The sequence below is a fragment of the Nyctereutes procyonoides genome, unplaced genomic scaffold (assembly GCF_905146905.1).
Source record: "Nyctereutes procyonoides isolate TBG_1078 unplaced genomic scaffold, NYPRO_anot_genome, whole genome shotgun sequence".
Classification (NCBI taxonomy): Eukaryota; Metazoa; Chordata; class Mammalia; order Carnivora; family Canidae; genus Nyctereutes; species Nyctereutes procyonoides.
In genome coordinates, this window is record NW_026575132.1 from 8,631,455 (window position 1) to 8,652,667 (window position 21,213).

Below are 21,213 nucleotides of genomic sequence, written 5' to 3' on the forward strand. Positions count from 1 at the left end.
TATTAGATAATCTGTTCAGCCTTTTTGTCACCTGCAACAAATTAGGCTTTCAATATGCAAAACATCTTCCTTCCAGAAAAACAAATGATCATGATTCCATTTAATTGTAATTTAATGAGGCATAATTTATTTTTTAAAGTGATATACACCAGGTGTGTACTGAGGAAACTGGCCCAGCAAACCCCAGTGCTCCCTCTTGGAAAAAGCCTCAAGCTAGCTGGAGACTGTTTTCATTTCTGTAAATTACATTTCTGTTTGTGGCAGTTGGAAGTGGGAGGTATAAAGGGTAACCTGCAATATTCATATTATTTATTGTAACATATACCTTTGAAGTAACCCAACCAAAAAATACTCATTTATCATACAAGCAAATAGTTTGAAAGTGTTGAGTTCCAGTCTGAGCAAAGATAGATTTTTGAGAACATAAACCCTGTCCCCTAATAATGTATTTTACTTATTGTTGGATATATTAACAAAGCATGTAAGCTATTTAATGATGATCTTCAGAAATCAATTTACAACTCTTAAAGGATGTATGAGTTGAAACATGTATTACGTGGTAATGAGTCTGAAAGTATAATTAGTTCATATTTATATATTGCTTTAAACAAATGATGTCATAACCAATCAGCAAGGTTCAAAGACACATATATGTCCCCCATTTTACAGATTAAAATTATAGAGGATGGAAGGTAGAAGGGGCCTTATCACGTATCAGCCAACACCTCATCCTGCTCTGAGCATGATCTATCACATTCTTTCCTTGAAATACAAACAAACAAAAAACAAAAAAACTCTAGTACCCTCCAAATATACTCTTCACATCTTACTCGTGTCTTCACTCTTCACATTTGCGTGCTTATTTTGTTAGCCTTACTTTTCACACAATTCTGAAATGTCTGGTTTCAGCTGATGTGAGAGCCAAAAATTGGTATTCTTTTGTGAAAACCAGGTAGTACCAAATTCCTAGCCTAATCATACAAAGTGAGCTCTTATATCTCAGTGGTTAATGCAGTTATCGAAGCTGTGAAATCAACTGTGTGGCTGTAGAAAGTACTGACATCCCAGCATCTGAAAGCTGACCTAATAGAACTGGCTCTTTCCTAATCTCCAATCTCATTTCCTTTTAGGTGCTCCTGAGAGGCATTTTCCCCTCTGCTCACGAATATAAACAGGTTTCCCTGGGTTCCATATTCATAATCTACACCCCCACTATGAACCTGAATGCTGAAATTCATTTGTGTAATGCTAAAAATACTCACCCCCCTCTTCACCCCCCAGAGTACTGCTTAGCCATGAAGCCAGAGTACTTAGGCTGATTTAAATAAAAGGTATACAGGGCACAACAATGACAATTTGATTTTTATTATTAAAAATGATGTGTTAAATCCTCAAAGAAAATGTCGTTATTGCATTAGTTTAATAAAATCTCTCTTTATTACAATATTTCTTCATTAGGAAAGACAGCCTATGCATGTAGCATTTTTGTAGGATGGGGGTGGATAGAATTGAGCATCTACAGGGAATTAATGTACTCTGCAAATATAAGTGCATATACAAAAGTAACATTTGCAGACAAATGTTGTTTCTGTAGAAATGTATTCTGTAATGCACTAAAACGTGTGTGTGTGTATGTGTATATATATATATATATACATTATATATATGTATGTATATATACTGCAGTTGGCAATAGTTTCTCCCTCCTCTGAACTGATATGGCACTAGTTCTATCTCCCATTTATGACACTTAACCATCTTTTACATTGTGCTACTATAAAACCTCTTCTTCCTATCATTTCCTAAAGTAAATTCCTTGGGAGCAGAATCTGTATACTTTGTGCTTAGTGGTTAGTTGCGAATATACAGGCTCTTAGAATGTATCAAATGCATTTTTTTTCATTTTTCTGAACACCCAGCAACAGGCCCTGATGCACCACATATGACACTCAAGATCTTTTCATTCAAACTATTATAAACACAAAGATAATGGAAATCAAAATGGTGGGCCATGCAGACTCTAGAACAGATATTTCATGTACCCCAAATCTGCAATTTATTAATTGAAATACTTCCCTCAAAGACAGCCTTCTTTCAAATGTACATAATAAAACTTCACTTGAGCCATCTGACATATCAGAATACAGTAAGCATGCAATACAAAGTGAAGGGGTCCAACAAAAACATTCTTGACACCAAAACCATCCCTCTTAACTGCTTTCCCCTTGTCCAAGCCACTCTTGAGCACATACAATGGGGAACTTAGCAACTTTATTATTTTTATCTACCTACTTAATGCAAAGATAGATGCAATTAGATATGCAGTTTTTCTCCTCTTTATCCCTTCCCTTTATGTCTTTAGAAAGTCTTAGGTACTGGAATGGGGAGCTATGCACAATCTAAGTCAAAAGTTTTAAACATATTAGTACCCAAAGCAAAAGCAAATAGAGAATTGAACAGGTTCCCTTTGGAAACATTTGCCAATGGTGTTCTCAGCTCTGGGCACATAAGTGGTTTCTACTAACACCTCAAGTACCTGGCACATGACTGCTGCATTCACAAAGTTCTGGGCCCCTGGTTATTTCTAGTTTCTATGTGTATTGTGTGAAACAACTGTTGGCAAACTGCCCCCAAAATTTACTAGCTTTGGCTACTTTGTCAAAACATTGGCAAAAATAGCACTTTCCAAAAACAAAACAAAACAAACCAAAAACATACATTTAGTGAATATTTATATCTCAAATGTATCAAATGCATTTAGATATAAAAAGTAAAGCAGTCTGGTAACATATGAGTTGACTTTGTCCTAAAACAGTTAAAAAAAACATTATTTTTTTCCTACTGAAATATTTCTACATTAACTTCAATCACCTCTAAGGTCAAGAACATCTTTTCTCATACGGTACATGCAACACATCATAGTACTTATTATACCACAATGGGATTACTGGTTTGAAAGCCTGTTTACCCCTTGTACCTACTTGAAGAAGGGATTGTGTCTTCCATCGTCTGCTCTATGATAACAAAAGTAATTGAGACTAAAGTGGTTGTGAATGTGAGTTCTGAAGTCAAAATTGCTGGGTTCCAAATTGGGCTTCAATTGGATAAAGATTAATTAATCTCCCTATGGCACAGTTTTCTCACCTGTAAAACTGACTTTTAATAAGTATATACTTCCCACACAGGATTCCCCAGAGCTCGTAACTGTACCTAATACATGTGTTCAATAAATGTTGTTAGCTTTCATTATAATGCCTACCATAGTCTCTGAATGCTTAAAAAATATTAGTTAAGTGAATGAATTAATAAATACAGAACTAATACCAAAGTACAATTCTTATTTTAAATTTGTAGTTTCAAAATTTCAAGGCCCTCCACTTATAATTTGCTAAACATCTTCCCATACAGAAGGCAGAAAATGCAAAGAATACATTTTAGGAAGCGGAGTAACTAAAATTATTTGGGATAGAGGATAATGTAGAGAAAAATTTAATTAATTATGTTAAGTGGAATGACCATATGGATATCCAGCATGTCACTAAACCAAGATATTCAAAAGTAAACTTTTCTTCCCTAAGTAACTCTGTAGTCATTTTAAAAAAAAAAAAAGCCTTAATTTGCATTCTTATTTAAATATGGGTCAGAATTCTTAGCACATGGTAGAAGTATTTCAGTACATTGTAACAATTTTTTTAATAATGAAATGCAATTAAATAGATTGGAAATTACCAGAGTACTTCATACATGGTATAAGTATTATTTGATGAAGACTTTTTTTTTCTGCCTTTCATGAAGGACCATAGAAATATATGGATAGATAAAATTACGATGGAAATGAGATGGAGGGTAGCCCAGGTGGCTCAGCGGTTTAGCGTTGCCTTCAGCCCAGGGCCTGATCCTGGAGACCCGGGATCGAGTCCCATGTAGGCTCCCTGCATGGAGCCTGCTTCTCCCTCTGCCTGTGTCTCCGCTTCCCTCTCTCTCTCTCTTTCTCTCTCTCTCATGAATAAATAAATAAAAATCTTAAAAAAAAAAGGAAATGAGATGGAGCTCCAGATAGACACACATACATATGTCCACATGTGCGAGTATGTAAAAAGTTTTTCTCCCTGGGCTTTACAGTAAGAGAAGTTGAAAGTAAATGCTGTCATCTACAATGATAATTTTAGGTACAAAACTTGTAGACAGAATGTAAACAACCTTGTAATCTCCAACTGACTTCAAATTGATTCGGTTATATTTTTCTCACCACATTTCTGGCTTTTACACTTAATTCACTTTATTTGAACAAACATGCACTTAACCCCAGGCCAAATGGTCATCATCTCAATCAATGGCCATGAAAGGAACACCCCTTGTGTATTTTTTTTTATTACTTTAAATAAGCAGTGGTGAAAAAGTATATAAATAATGGGATCTAAAGCTAGTGTTCCTTGTATTCCTTCTATAAAAATTCTACTTTAATTGTAAACATCAGCCAGAATCAGAGGAGACTACTTAAATATTAAAACAGGCCTTCATACAAAATATAGATCTATACTGAGCCACACTCACTGAAGGTAAAGGAATGTCCTTATTGAAGAGAGAGATACCTTATCTGTGTGAAATGAGTTGATCACTCCTTGTCAGAAAATAGTGACAGAAACTTAGAAAACCATCCCCAGAAGCAGCCTTTTTAAGCTGAAATGGAGAAACTGGAATTTTCTATAATTAATCCATTCTAATGTTTAAGAACTTTGCACACTGGTAAGGGATAGGAACAAGCAGAATGGTGTACTATCATCTTTGTTTTCCTCTGATTCTTTGGTGCCAGTTTTGTGAAGGGGGGGGATGTCTTTATATATTCTCCTTCACAAAACTTTCTATTCCAAGTAGATTTGGGAATGAGGAGAGGGTTATATATGTTTGACAGCTACTGAGTCAACCATCTGTCTACCCAGAGCACAAAGCCAGTATCTCCTCCATCCTTTTTGGCTGGAATTGCCCAAAAGGTGCTAATTAATGATAGTTTTTATATGTACAAGAGAAACTGAAGTGAGACCACTAGCTAGAGGCCATCCTTAAGCCATCTAATAACTCTGAGACACTGCTATCCTGATAGATATTAATATTATTATAATCTTCAAATCTATGAATTCAAGCCAGTGGTTCTGAAATGAAAGATTGCCTATTTTATGAAGCAAGCAGGGCCATCTTTTCCTACTTTATTAATTTAATGTTGAAATCAAAAGAGGGTGTATTATTTGCTTCAAAACCCAATAACATGTTCATGGCTGATCTGCAGCATTTCATATTTACAGGCCATCTTTCAGTGGATGGACTTCCTTTTTCTCACAGGTTTCCTTGTCATTTTATAACCAGCTCACTGGACCATGGAGTCAAGACCCTGGGTTTACATTGTGTTCTATTCCTGTATGACTTGCTGAGCGCCCATATCTCCATCGCATAGTAAGAAATAATGATGGCTGGGACCAAAGGCTGGCCGAGAAATAATTCTGAATACCTTGGGGGTCAAGTTTTCTAAAACGTAAACTGTATGTGTAATTAAATCAAGCCCATCTTTGCTAACAATATGTATAAATCAAACACAAGACTTTCTTCTCCCCCAAATTGACTGGTAACGCATGTAAGTTCAGATTTCCAAATATTTTGGTTGCTAAAATGTTCACGCTGTTGCTACATTATCTCTTCCTAACCCTGCCACTTCACCATATGATGTTTAGCAAGTCCTTAGACATTTTTAGCCTTAATAACATAGGTGTAAATACTAGATACATGGTGCCAATAAAGCATAAAAGTAAAATCCATGTCATTTCATACAGACATGTACATTTCTAGCCCTTGACCTTACTGCCAACTCTCCTGATACATCATTCAATCTAATTTTCCAATCTGTTGAAAACATTCTCCGGTTGCTGAGTCACTTCATAAAACTGCATTTATGACCCTGGCTTTAAGTTTCTTAAAATGATGTGGCTTTGATGAGTAAACAGCAGATTCTTTGCAAAGTCTCATAAAAAATAAAAAGTAGTCAAATAAGGACAGGTCAAACAAATGATTTCCCAAAGGAATTGGGAAATTTCTAAAATCCTTTTCTCTGTCAGATAAGACGATGACGAACAACTTTCTCAAGTAAGGTGTCTGACGAAAAGGTTGCAAATTGTGTAAGTTGGTGACTTTTGCATCAAACTGAAGAAGGAGCAAGATACCAAATTAGAGGCCCACTGTTACAGAATAGCACATTTTGTGAAGCACATTTGTGCTTCACTGAAAACATGTTTCCAAGAATTGGCTCAGGAGAACTACCTGAAACAGAAAATGGACCTGAACTTTCTGAGTTATGATGTAATCCGCTAGAGGAAAAAGAAAAATAATTCTTTTATATAATTAATCAATGTGGCAAAAGTTCATTTTCAAACTGTAGAAACTTCTTATTGCTGATTCCTTGTGTAAGAGTGTTTCCTGAACCCTATCATCAAGGTAAGGGGATGGTGGTGCAGAGAGCGGACGTGGATCACACCTAATTTCCCTTTTCTGGCATTCCAATGCTCCCACTCACACGTGGCAGGGCATCCGTTCCAATGGATTTAGCCTATTTTGGATCAAAGCTTCCTCTACTTCATTTAACAGATTTGCTCAGATGGAAGGTCTCAGAGGAGAAACAATGTTAGTAAATGGGGGATTTCTGAACATATGAATATGTAGGTCGTTGGATTTTTAAATAAATTAGAGAATAGTTTATCTATTAAGGAAGATTCACTGTACATATTTTATGAAACCATCCTTATTATAGGTCAGTGGGCATCCCACAACCATTCCTTGCTAATATTAAGACTTTTAAGATACTGTCATAAACCTTTTCAGTGTCACAAGCCTCTGATTAATTTTTTTAAGTCCATCAAGTGACATGGGACAAAAGAATACTAGTGGTTAGAATTCATAATCAAACTGTCAAAGAGCATAGATGTAAACACTGTAAATAGGCAAGCAACTTATTTAATGTCCACAGGCCTAGTAAGTGAAAGTATGTCAACACTAAATAAATTCAGGATATAAGCAAGAGAAAATAAATTGCAAAAGAAATGAAGGTAAAATCTTAAAAAAAAAAAAAAAAGGAAAGAAGAAAGGAGGGAGAGAAGGAGGGAAGGGGGAAGAAAGAAAAGAAAAAAGAAACTAGACAGGGCACTGGTCCTGTTATTTCTTGAAATTATTAGTCCTACAAACACCCTGACAGAGCCCTGGAGGCAGCGCAGGGCAAAGGAGCAAAGCGACTCTGAAACTCACATGAATTACATAATTCACTTTTCAGACTCAGGGAGGATGGTTTTCATTTAAGTCAGGTTTGGAAGATCTCACAGAGCTTCAAATTCATTGTCCGCTTCTGTCTCATTCCCTTTTTCTTTCATTTTCTCTCCCTTACATTCGCTATCCATAAGTAAATCCAGACAATGTCACTATCAGTCCATTGAATTCAAACTGGATAACATTTTCAAGAGAAAGTAGTACAGTAAAAAAAATATCTAGACTATTCCCATAGTGACATCTTACTTTAGATTTGGAAGGTAGTAGGCATAAAATTGAAGGTAAGTTTTACTCCCCCTACTATCCCATGATATAACCAAGAGCCACTTTAGACCAGCAGTGGCACTGATCTATCATTTGAGACGAAAAGCACATCCTGAGATAAAAGATTCCTGTGTAAGTGATTTATTAAGGAGGTGCTTTTGAGGGAAACTGGTGAGGAAGTGGGGGAGGCAGGGCAGGGAAGGGAAGAAGCCCAAGCAGTCCCTGCCTTAGCCTCATCTGCAGAGAGCTTTGGAGTAGGAGTCACACTTCAGAGCTGTCCCTACTACTGAAGGCAGGGGAGCTGGGCTTTCAGCCTCCTGTCCCTATCAGACATTGGTTAAGTATTTCCAGCTCTCTGCCAGTGTGAATAAAGCAAAACCCACTAGCCTGAGGAAAGTCCTTTGAATGAAAAGCTGACTAGCAGTTGCTAGCTTCTAGAAGTAAAAGTAGGGGGAGGAAGGGGTGAGAGAGAATTAGAACACCAAAAACAGACCAGGCATGTTATCTCCTTCAGAATATATTGTGTGTAAGGTCATAATGACAAAAACAGGCTCCTATCATCCTGATGGCACAGATGGGATAGGACATTCCACTATGCCCTGTACCTAGAACATTATTCTCGTGCCCATGCTAAAGATTTGATATTCTAGCATTGCATGATCTCAAGACACACTGATTAACATAAAAGTGTATTAAAAGTAAGCTCCTGGAAATATGGCTCTATTCCCTCAATTGTGTTATTTTGTGTCACCAAATGATATGCTTACAGTGGCAAAGGATCAGAAATACAAAGTAATTAATAGTTTCTCTTTGAAGAAGTGGCATTTTCAAATGCTGCTTATTATGAATTTGTGTTGTTCATCTGGAAGTTTTAAACACCACAAACTAGGCTGATGCCCTTTTTTTATTTTCAGTTTTAGCTTCATTTATGAATATTATACACGTGATTTTGTCCTATACACACACCCTCCCTCCCTAATTACTAGTTGTTACTGGTCCAATCATCAAGCACAAATCCAGGAACACAAACTTTAGGGTGACAAATCAAGTTGCTTTTTATTGAATTTGATAATAAATGAATAATAGAGATCATAAAGAGACTCAATCAGTTACATATCTGCCTTCAGCTCAGGTCATGATCTCGGGGTCCTGGAATCAAGCCGCCTCAGCCAGGCTCCCTTGCTCAGCAGCGAGTCTGCTTCTCCTTCTGCCTCTGCCCCCCCCCCCCACCGTGTGTGGGTGCGTGCACACACTGTCTCTCTCTCAGTCTCAAATAAATAAACAAAATCTTTAAAAAAAATTCAGTGGACTGAAGTATGTTACATATCAATAAAGCAACTAAGTACAAGATTGATACTGGCTTTAGGTACCCATCAAAAATAAGTAGTCCTAATCCTGCTTGCTTTGAGGGAAAAAAAATGTTGATTCTTTTCTATCCAAAGATTAACAATTCATTTATGTTATTATCTATAAAGTTAATTTTTGTTTATTATAGCTGGCAAATCACTATATCACCCATAAATGTCTGATTCCACTCAAAAAAGCCTAACATTTGGAAAATCCATGGTTGGTTTCATGGGGCATAGTACACCATATTTTCCATTTAATGATTCCGTTGGTGAAACCCAGCTGTCCAACCCTGCTGTTAGTGACTACAGTATATACAGCAAAAACAATCTGCCTGCTGACCTCCGGCTTAAGTTCAAACTATGTCATTCTGTCAATACCATCTACCTTGATTAGGTTGGGCTTTATACACAACAGGTTATGATCCCAGAGGGATGAAAAGCTTTCCCAAATTAAAAGCAGAATTTTAAAAGGAAATACTCATACATTCCTATGCAGTTTCCATTTGATATCCTCAAGGCTGGCCCATGAACTCAAACTCATGTTGATTGAAAGTGAATGTTCCTTTCTGGGTGTAGCCATCTTACAAATTTAATGGCAGGAGGAAAATAATAAAATGTGTTCCATGCTTCAATTAGACCTTTTATAACTTGGCACTTGAACGATGGCAATGCCAAAGAAAAATCATTAATCCATAAAAATAGACAAAAAGGATTGTGCAGGAGAAGACAGACCTCCAGGATCCTAGGGCCATGGCCCAGCATTCCCTCACACTAACATGGTCTGTCTTTTGTCTGGCCTCTCTGTGAGTCCTCTCTAAGGCTTCATGCTATTTGGATAAAATGTATATTGTATTTGATTCAAAAATCCAACCATGCTTTCAATTTTATCCTTAGCCAAAGGAACTATATATATATAACCAGGCAATAAAATGTTGGCTAGCTGTGAAGTGCCTATTCATGTACATGGATGATAGATGAAAGAAAACACACACATACAACTGCAAAATAAAGGCTAAAAGATGCATCCTTCCACTTTGCATGTAGCGGGAACATGCAGTAGACTTGCTCCAAAGGACCAGAGTTTTTCATAACCCTAGTTCATATATCTGTGGGCACACAAATGCTGCTTGAGTGCCCTGAGTCCAAAAAGAAGTCACAGAGTGATATCCGGAATGTGTGCAGACCTCTGTGAATCTCCAAACTCACTTTTAAATGATGTAAACTGAGTCTGTCAATAATAGAATGAGTCAAAGGAGCAAGAGATTTCACCCTGTTGGTCTCCTGCCATACCTAATCTGTCAGCACTAAACCTCAAACAATCCCACCACATTTCTTCCCTGCTCCCACACCCCTGGTTCCGGCATTCCTGAAGACTGTTACCAAACCACAGTGCTTGGTTCCATCCCTAGTTCACGCCTGTTAACTTCAGCTGAGATCCCAAACTACTTCACAATTCCTTCTATCTCAGATTGACTTCCTACCCCATTCAAACTGTCAACACATTTCTGGCCTCCTTTTCAACACCAAATTCTGGAAAGAGGAATTTGCAGCTCCTGCTTCTATATTCTCAATAGTTTGTCACTCCTTAATTCCTAAATTCTGGCTCCTGCCTTCTCCAGTCTAATGAAATTATACTCTTAGTTTGCCAAAAGTCTCTCCCAACCAATCACCAAATTTCATGGCGTAGTTTCAAGCTTCTTGCTCCCAGGCATCTTAGTTTTGCACACATGGACACATCTCCTGGAAACTCTCTACACGTGTTCTCTGTACTCTCACTACTGCCTCCCTTTTCTTCCATCTCCACCTGCTCCCATCTCTACTGGCATTTCTTCTGTCTCTTCTCCTGCTGAGAGCAGTGGTAATGGTTTTTCCCTCTCCTTCCCCCAACTCTTTAGATCCTTTCTTTAACTATTTTCTAACACTGAAAACTTTTTTTAGCACCAGACTTGTATTTTCAATGGCTCTACATACCTTCACTTAAGAAATCTCCCAGCACTGCAGAGTCACAACAGCCTAATCCAAAATAATCACTTTAACCTTACTCCAACCAGTCAGTTCTCCTTGATACTCTAAATAACTACAGATGTACTCTTACCCACAAGGCTCAAATCTCGGCATTATATTTACTCCCATCCATTCAGGTGGTTACACTTTCCATCAACTTTACCTCCATGGTGCTTCTCTACTCTGTGCCCTCTACTCCACCACCACCACAGCCTAGTTCAAAACTTCTACACATTCTAGCTGGACACCAATGGCTGCTCTCTAAATGACATTCCTACCCTCTTGCTAACATGAAGTGGTGGGGAGATTTTCCTAAGAACCAATTCTGACTATTGGATCATAGCATATTCCTACATAAGACCCTCAAAGTGGCTTCCAGGGCCTATTAAAGTTCAAAGGTCCTAGCAGGGCCCTAAGACCTTTTTTGGACTATTTCCTCCCTTTCAAGTTTTATTATCTAGCTTTGCTATCAACTACCAACTATTCCCACACTTGCCTAACTCAGCACTTTTCTCATTAATTCCTTTGGCGAAAAATACCTTTCTTCTCCATCTTTGCCTGTTCAATTCTACTTATCTTTCAAGGCCTAACTCCGCAGCAACTTAATATTCAAGTCAAGTGTTTACATATGTGCTGGCCCATGATCTTGTTCATCATTGCATCTGCAGAGAGCTTAGCTTCCTGCCTTGCATTTAGTAATGTGGCCAAACTTAAACCTACTGTCCTCTTAAAGACACTATATTCATCCTACTGTAAGTATTTCTTATCCCCAGCTCCTCATGGAGCTCCAATCCACTAAAACCATGGTTATTCTCTCACACTATCCACCTTACTTCTCATTTTACTTTCATTATATGAATACATTTTTTTTAACTACCATATCATTAGCTCGAGATTAGCACTTTTATCTTTTTGTTACTCCTATAAGCACTAGATTAGCTGTTATGAAAGTATGGTTCCCAGACTAGAAGCATCAGAATCACCTGGAACCTTGTTACAAATGCACATTTCTAGGTCACAACCCAGACTATGGAATGAGGGCCTCAATAAGACAAGATCTACATCAATAAATTGTTTATCTTCTTATCATTTAGTATTATATTGGCATGCAATTACCCCAAAACATTAAAAAATGAGTAAGCTAACTACTACCAATTTATCCATAACTTAAATCTAACTTTTATATATTGAAAGGTTTCTTAAAAAAAATCATAGAAATTATGACATACAATGAAACTCTTCATAAAGTTCAAAAACAAGATAAATAATAGATTATATGTGGATAAATAGTTTTAGAACTATTTTTTTAAAAACAAGTGAATGATAACCACAAAATTCAAGATTAGGGTTATACTTGGGGAAAAGCAGATAGAGAAGATGGGAGAAGAGAAGAACACACAGGCTCAAGTCATTGGTAACATTTGGGGTCCTGAGCTGGGTGGTAGGTTCACAGATGTTCATTACCTTACTGAAATTAATTAATTACGGCTATATATGGATCAATGATGACAGTATTTCCAGAAATAAGGATTAGTTAATTCTGTATGCTCTGAGAGTCATAAAAATTCTTTAAAGGAATAAAAAAGATGTCACAATTCTGTCCTTAATATTATTCTAAACCACTAATTATCATGTTCAATGCTAATCATACCTGTGTGCGGTTGAATGCCACTCTTGCAAAGACAGCTTGGGACACACTGGCCCTCTTCAGCTCATCTCTGACTTGCTGGTAGATATCTGGAGAGACTTCTACAGAAGAGTTGGTTGGCTCTGGCTTGACTGCTCTGGGAATGGGCGGATGGTTCAGGAACTGCTGGTTGATGGCTTGAGGGTGCTGGTGAGCCAGGAGGCGGCTAACAGCAATCTGTTGGTTTATCAGATGGGCCATGGCAATTTGTTGCCTAACAAGTTGTGGACTGAGCTGGGGAGAAAGAAGACCAGGGCTCATGATGGGCTGTAATGCGGGCACTTGGTTTCGGATTGGAGTACTGTGGTGGATTTGGCTATGAGGAGACTGTTCGTTGGTTTTCCCCAAGGATGCCAGCTGGTTCATATTTGGTAAATGCATTGGACGCTGGCCCAGAACACAATAGTCTGAAAGGTTTTCTCGTTCCACTCTTTCCACTGTTAAGAGATAAAAATGATAATTCATCATTAGTTTCATTGGCATAATTTGTTGCTAATATATGTAATACTGAATTATGATATTTTTGGTATATTAATGACATAAGGTTTTTTCCTACAAAGTTGGAAGCCCCAGAGTAAAAGTAAAACTGCAAAATGTTACAAGACTCAATTTTTTATAGGTAATATGAAAGTAATAATATTTACTACTTCATTTTTCTTAAATTCTTAAAGGTTGGCATTTTATTGAATAACCAAGACAGAAACCACTAAGCATGATAAATTCTAAATCCTCTCATATTCCCAAGCTCTCTCATCTCCCTCATCACCCTCTGTTATAAAAACACCAGCTGTTCTCATCTTCTGTAGTCTGTGGTTAATGGTGTAGTTCATGGTTATCAGGAAATGACAAGGACAACATCTCCTGCCAAATTAACTGCTACCTCCTAACAAAAATCTCACACAGTATTATACAACTATGGGAACAATCATAGAAAATGTGTACCATGTAGCATATCTTTTATCTACTCACCTGTTATCTTTGTTATCAGACTATTTCTTTAAGAAATGGAAAAGTTAATAATTGCGATGTGCACTAGGACAAGAAAAAAAATCTCACAATACGAATAACATTGCCTTGACTTACCATTAAATAAGATGCCTCTCCCCTAGATATCTACCTTATTACATTTTACTGAACTTTACTAGTAAAGATTTAAGGACTAGCCTTGGCAGAGGAAAAAGAAAGTATCATATACGTTCAAACATAAGGCGAAATTTTTTCCTCCTCCAAGAATATTTCCCAGAAAAGAGTAAATCACCTCAGAGTCAAATCCTTATCTAAATCTCTGTATCATGTTATGATGTAAAACAATGGTTGCTTTGGAGAAAACATGTTAGGCTGAAACAACCACCATTATTCCTAGTTTTAAGCCCTTACAGATGTAATTTAACAAAATCTGGGCTTTTAAAAAAGATTTATTTACTTATCTGTGGGGGCAGGGGGAGTAGCAGAGAGAGAGAGAGAGAAAGAGAATCTTAAGCAAACTCTGAGTGAGTGCAGAGTCCGATGCTGGATGCTGGGCTTGATCTCATGACCCTGAGATCGTGACCTGAGCTGAAATCAAAAGTAGGACACTTAACCAACAGAGCCACCCAGGTGCTCCAACAAAATCTGTTCTTTAAAGCAAAAATTCCAAACAGACTTAGTAATTATTTCTTAAAATTGCAAATGTTGGATATGTTCATGCAAAAGCCTATTAAAATAACTTTAAAGATCAAGAGATCAAAAGTAGTCACCCATATGACAAATTTTAAAAATAACTGTCCCACTATTATGCAAATGATGCTGTAGTTTGGCACAAGGTTTACAATGGCAGGATCATATTTGTAACAGAAAAGTTTGAAGTCTCAAAAAAAAAACTTAAGCAGAAACAGTGTGTCCTAGAAAACTGGGTTAAGTGACTCCAAATACAGGGTTTTATAATGCAAAGACACAAGTGCCAAATCACACGTGAGGAATTTTGATAAAATCAATCAATGAACTTTAAAAGTGGAGAAAAATAGCATTTCTAATTAACATTTTTATGTAATATGTGATATTAAAATATATACATGGAAGTTAATTCATTGTTAATTAAAATGTAAGTAAGTATTTGACCATTTTATCCATGTCTTATAGTTTTATATATTTCTCACTGGGAAAATAGATAAACATTAGTGTCCTGGGATCACTTTATATTCAGACATATCTAGTATTTCTGCTTTGCTTAGAAAACAAAATGAATGCTTAACTTTCCCATGAACCCCCAAATAAGTTTACCTCAGATTTCTTGAAAGGCTCAATTTCTAACTTAATCCTTTCAATGTAATTCATTTAGTTGTATTTACCTTTCTTTCACAAGGTTCAAGGAAAGCAAATTATTTTAATCTTATCCTCTCAATGCAAACATTTTTCAGTCATTGTATTAATCAAATTTAAGGTATACAATCTTACAATCACACCAAGCAAATGGAGAGCCTTCAAAAGGCTACATAACACAGTTTCAATACATCAGGAATGACTATTATGATTCCCCGACTGAGAGAAGTAGAGGAGCTGCATGCTGCATGTGGAGTAAAGTTGTACTTTATAGACAGGAATACTTGGCACTTACTAGACACTTGGTCCACTTTTATTTGTTTAATTCCTTTTTAATTCAGCCAAAATAAAAGCATATTCAAACACTTAAGACATAAAAGTTTTATTCATTTCTTTTTCTACTTAAAAAAATATAGAACCATCTTTTTATAGCATGCATCCTTTGATTGAAAGCTAATTTTCCAAAATGTTGGTATTTTCATTTTTCAGTGGTTTTATTATACTTTGAGTCATTTCCTTGAAATACTTCCTTGAAATAGGGCACCTGGGTGGCTCAATCGGTTAAGTATCTGCCTTCAGCTCAGGTCATGATCTCAGGGTCCTGGGATCGAGCCCTGCATCGGGGTCCCTGCTCACTGGGGAGTCTGTTTCTCCCCCTGCCCCCCAAATAAATCTTTAAAAAAAGAAATGTATCTAAATCACATCATTAATAAAGATTTCTATTCATAGATCTAGTCATAATTTTGCACACAATTAAGCATTAACGTCAGAGCTCCAAGAAACCTATATGAATTGGTGCAATAAGAATCAGAATAAGATCACTCCATATTCCTTTAAGATTTATACATCGTATGTTCTTAGTTCTCAGACCCTTATAAATTCATATACTTAAAAATAGGGGCCGTGGAAGTATCCTTAAGAACATATAGTAACACCAAGAAGTACTAACTACTTAGAAAGCCATAATGAAGGAATTGCAAAGGCAAATGCCACACCTCTAGGAAGAGAGCAAAAGCCAGCAAAACCAGCTGAAGAGATAGGAGAGTAAGAGAAAGCCTGCCAGCCCAAAAGAAGCAGCCACTACCTTGCCTCGGCCAGGCTGTTTCTTTCTCATATTGTCATTTCTTCAGATGTTTTTTCAAGAAAATGGAAAATCTGGATTATTATATGATAGTACCAGTTTTTCAAGTATTGGCAACTAATTCCATTTGCAAAACACAACAAACACCACAAACAAAACATATCTGAAAACCAGATACTGTGTATAGGCTATCTATAGAACTAAACATACCCCTTAAGTTGTTAAAGAAGAAAATATTCAACAATATTCTTTAAAGATGGTTAAGGCAGACCTTATCCGGGACCATTGCAATAGGTATAGAGACCCCTGTAATAGGATTTTATGGTTGGGGGAGAGATTGTACTCAACTCCAGATACAGCATGAATTCATGGGAATTTACAGCCAAAGAGCAAGGTAGGGGTCGGTATGATTTTCCACTAATCACTAAGAGGAAACATCGGGGCCCGGGGTGGGGGGGCGGGGGTGTCTGACTACCTGACCTAACAGGACTCTTTGCTGAAGACAGGACAGAGTGATCAAACATCACCTGGGGGGATGGTGGAAGATGAAGAACCTGATCGGATAATCGAGGGGTGATCAGATATGGTGGCAGCGGGGTGGGGGGGGGTGTTCAGGTTAAATTGACTTAGCAGGGGTCTTGCTGAAACTGAGTTTTACAAGGAAGTGCAGAGATGAACCATGGAGAAAATTTAGAAGCCTGACTAAAGTTTGGTCAAATGAAGATTCTTTGTCACTGTTTTTCAGTGCCTGACAGCTCTACCAATAAAAGCCAAATTCTTGACTTCCTAAAAATGAAGAAAGAAGAAAGAAAGAAAGAAAAAGAAAGAAAGAAAGAAAGAAAAAAGAAAGAAAGAAAGAAAGAAAGAAGAAAGAAAGAAAGAAAGAAAGAAAGAAATCATCATCCTGACTTTTAAAAATGCCTAAAAATCAAATGCTCATCAATAGGCTGCATTTCCACCAACCAAAGCAGTACATGGTTTCAGTAACAATTTGAACAGATTTTGCCAAACTTGAAAATCCTTTTTAATTTTTTTTCTGCTACCACTCTCATAAAGATATCAGAATAATAGTTTAGACTCTAAAGTCACAGCAGGTAAAAGACAAATGCTTTAAAAAAAAGAGAGAGAAGCATCACAGTGTACTAGACTCCGTCTAAAAATTGAGCTTGTATGTTCATTATTTCTTTTTTTTCTTTCTTTCCTTCTTTCTCCCCTTCCTACTTCTCTTTCTTTCTTTGTAAATTCATTTGAAAGTGATCAAAATGGCTGAAATGTAGACCTAACAGTAGTGCCTGATATTGTGTTTTGCTTTTTCACTCTAACAGAAAACGTAAGTCTGTCTTAAACTAAATCAAATCCAAAGACCACACCTTGACTCTGAGAATCCAGCAATATTCAGCCATGAAAAAGAAATCCTGAAAAAAGTGAAGTATATATGGTAGCCCTACCTCTAATGATGAAAGCAATGGTCATATTCACAACCAAAAAAATCTTAATAAAGCCAAAATGCTTACTTACCAAAGAGACATAAAAAACACAATTTCCAGGGCTTTGAATCAGAGCTACAATTTAATTCACAATGAATTTGATTCTACTGTTGATAAAGTCCTGAAGGCGACTTGTGGGGCTGGGAAGGAATGATGTCTCCAGCTTCAAGTTCAAGTTTCCAAATGGGATGTGGTTTGAGGAACCATCAGGACAAGTGGGGCTGAAATATTTTTATGCCTAGAAGCTGAGGCTTTCTGTAGCTTTTCTAACGTCTGGGAAAGGGTCTTAGTCCAGGGGACTTGCAGGTGAGTTCAGATCTGGAGTCTACTCATGTTTCTGAGAAACTCAAGAGGTCCAGGCTATCTTACAGATTCCTCTGAACCTTCTGGGAATGAGTGAAAAGTTCAGGAAATGGGAAACTATTATTTAACCACTCTCTGAGCTTCTGAGATTGTATTTAACTCTAAAGTAAGAGAGGCCTTTGTACCCCTGCTTTAGAATTGCAGGGGGCTCCTAAAGCCCTCGTGAGTTCACAGAGCACCCTATGACCATTAGCTATTTAGTGGCCATGATTGCTGGTTACGGTTGGTTGTTCATAGACCAGAAAGTCACACTCCTCCCCAGGGAATGCTCTGCATATAATTAAAATATATTTGGTGCAAAAATCTCATTTTATTTCAGGCAATTTTACAGTACATCCAGGAAGTCAAGTATTTATCTTAATTATCACAAATTCCTGCTATATACTTATATGCATATTGTACATTTCAGGTCTGTGCTATGTCAGATAGAGTACAGTCCTTGAACCATCAAAATTCCTATCACCTGGAAGACTATTAGAAACATAAGTTCATTAGCTCCAAATCAGAATCTCTTAGAGTTCTTTCTTTCTTATTTTTGTTAAAGATTTTATTTCTTTATTTGACAGAGAAAAAGAACACAAGCAGGAGCAGCAGGCAGCAGGAGAAGCAGACTCCCCACGGAGCAGGGAGCCCTATGCGGGGCTGGATCCCAGGGCCCTGGGATCATGACCTGAGCTGAAAGCATACACTTAACCGACTGAGCCACACAGGTGCCCCCCCCTTAGAGTTCTTATGTACACTAAGATTCCAATGATTCTGATGTACACTAAAGTTTGAGCATAATCTTTGTTTTTGTTGATTGTCTTTTGAAATTCTACAGATAGCTATCAGGTAATTTTTATGTACACTAAAGTTTGAGAATCACTGTTCTATATTTTCTTTGCTTTTATGTTGTTGTTTTTAATATTTATTTATGTAATAGAGAGAGAGAGAGCGCACGTGCAAACACTTGCTCACATACAAGTACACAAGCAGAAAGAGGAGCTGAGGGGGACCATCAAGCAGACTTCCTGCTGAGTGAGCATGAACCCAATGTGGGGCTGGATTTCACAAACCTGAGATCAGGCCCCTGAGCCGAAATCCAGAGTCAGGCACTCAATCAACTGAACCACCCAGACCCTCTTACATTGTTGTCTTTTGAGACTATTATCAGACACATTAACTGTCAAAGCCAGTTGTCTGCTGTTTTTCTCTAATCTTAACATTCACTATGTTATACATGTAAAAGCATTTAAAAATGTATGAGATAAATTTTTAGTTCTTGTTGATGATCACATTATAGTGAAGGAGCATTGATTGGATCTGATACTAGAAAACAGTACTCGAATCTGCATTGTACCTCTTATCTCTTATTAGTCGTGAGGCCTCCTTGGGCAAGTTGGAGATCCTCTAGCCCTCAGTCTTACCCTAGGGAAAATATTATTATCTCAGAATTGTATGAGTAAAGGTTAGATGATTAGTATCTATGTGAAAGATCTTTGTCAAAGCGCTATTATAAATTTCAGAAAATATCTGTATAATTATGATTAACAGAATAGGCTTCCCCGTTTCAAAACTTCCTGAGTAAGACACTCTGACAAGTGTCTGCTATTTCTCTCAAAGGTCACCTAAAGAACTGCAATCTTTTTCTTTTTTCAAGTAACTATACCATGTTACATCATATCACTTTTAAAAATAAATCCTATACTTTCAAAGAACTCATTATCAATATAGAATCACATGCCTCATGGTATATACAGGGATATGTTGTTATTCAGTTTCTCCAAATGAGACTTAGTTGTTCACATTCCGACCTTCAAATTAAGACACAGAATAGATGTGAAATAAAATGATATAATCTCACAACTCTTGAAATTAAATTTATAAAAATGTCACACAAATCCAGCTTTAAGTTTCAAAAGTTATTATGAATAAAAATAGAAACAAAAATCCCTTAAGGAATAATATAAGCTTTAAGTGTATACATTTATATCAGCCAAAAAAACCAAGGGAGATATCCTACATTTTTTTAAAAAAAGCAAATGTTTAATGTCTTATTTTTATTTCCCAGGGAAAGGAGTAGGCATCAAAATGTCCACACTTAAAAAAAAAAAAACCAACATAATTTTTCCTCTTTAATGCTTTTCTCAATTGGATTTCATTGTTTTTATTATGTGTATTTGCTGTAGTTGCTATGTAAAATAAACCTACTAAAATTTCAATACTCAAAATATACTCCAATGCCCCAAAATATACTTTCTGAGGAGAATTTAAGTGCAAAAGAAGAAATGTCTAATTGGCACACATCAGATGCCCGCCAATCGCAGTAAGATGGTATAGGGTAGGTAGAAAGAGCCAACTAGGACTTTTAAGGGCTGGGGTCCTAACCTCCTGGGCGATTTTGGAATTACCTGTAAAACAGGGAAGATTGTAAATTGGTTTTAAAGCAACCTTCCAAGATACTTTTAATAGTATCTTTATTAAAGAGTATTGCTGCTTGGATTTTCAAAAACAATTTCCTTTCTCAAAATATCTACTTCTGCTTCTTGATTCTTTGTCAAGAATTTAAGACTTTCCTAAGACATCTCTTTGCAAAACTCCCCACTGCAACAAAAATAATAGTTTATGTAGGGACACTCACAGTAGATGTAATATTGTTCTTGCAGGTTTATCTAGCAATACGCTTAAAAGACTGACAAATTTTCCAAGACTATAAACCTAGTGTTTTAATGCAAACCTTAACACAGTTGCTTTTGTGAAATAACCCCTAGGGTCTGTCCATACTTAGAAAGCTGTGGAAAGCAATGAATTGGGTAAAAGGCTTTGCAATAAGAAATTTCTGGAATTTCTGGCCTGGATTTTTCCTTAAACCATTAAGATGCTTATGCAAATGTAAATGGATTAGCATGAATGAGTGCTAATGGATTCCTTAATAAGATAACACTCTAGTATTCCCTAGAACCTCTCTTGGAAACCCTGGATAAGAGAATATAAGCCAAAGCTGGGGAGGAGAAGATAGCAGAGTTTCTCTGTGTGACTCCTTCAACTCAAAAAATACTCTGGAAGTGATTCTACAAAGGTATGATACAGGTTTGCCTCTGGCACTCTTAGGAAAGTTGCCAATCAAACTGGTAATTTCGAATGGGTACCCAAACCTTCGAGGATAGACAAAAAGATATTCGTGATATCATTGCCTTGGATTTTCAGATCTTCACCTGAATTCCTTGCTCCCCAACCCTTAGCCCCAAAAACTTGGGAGCCCAATGTTAAAGACAATGATCCCATCTGCTACCAGAGAAATCAGATAATTTGTTCAAGGTCAAATAGTTGTCCAAATGTAGATAAATATTTAGGAATATTCGAATTGATTAGAGCTGCTGGCACTAAGCATCATAAGCA

At 36.9% G+C, this 21,213-nt stretch overlaps 1 protein-coding gene across 2 annotated transcripts in view; it reads right to left on the reverse strand.

The window, feature by feature from the left end:
* Positions 1 to 21,213, reverse strand: part of SATB2 (SATB homeobox 2) — a 185,837-nt gene that overhangs the window by 62,767 nt on the left and 101,857 nt on the right. For both annotated transcript variants that reach the window (XM_055345634.1, XM_055345633.1), the window contains one exon: positions 12,571 to 13,043. In XM_055345634.1, coding sequence (XP_055201609.1) covers positions 12,571 to 13,043 — 473 coding nt within the window. The remainder of the gene's footprint in view (positions 1 to 12,570; positions 13,044 to 21,213) is intronic.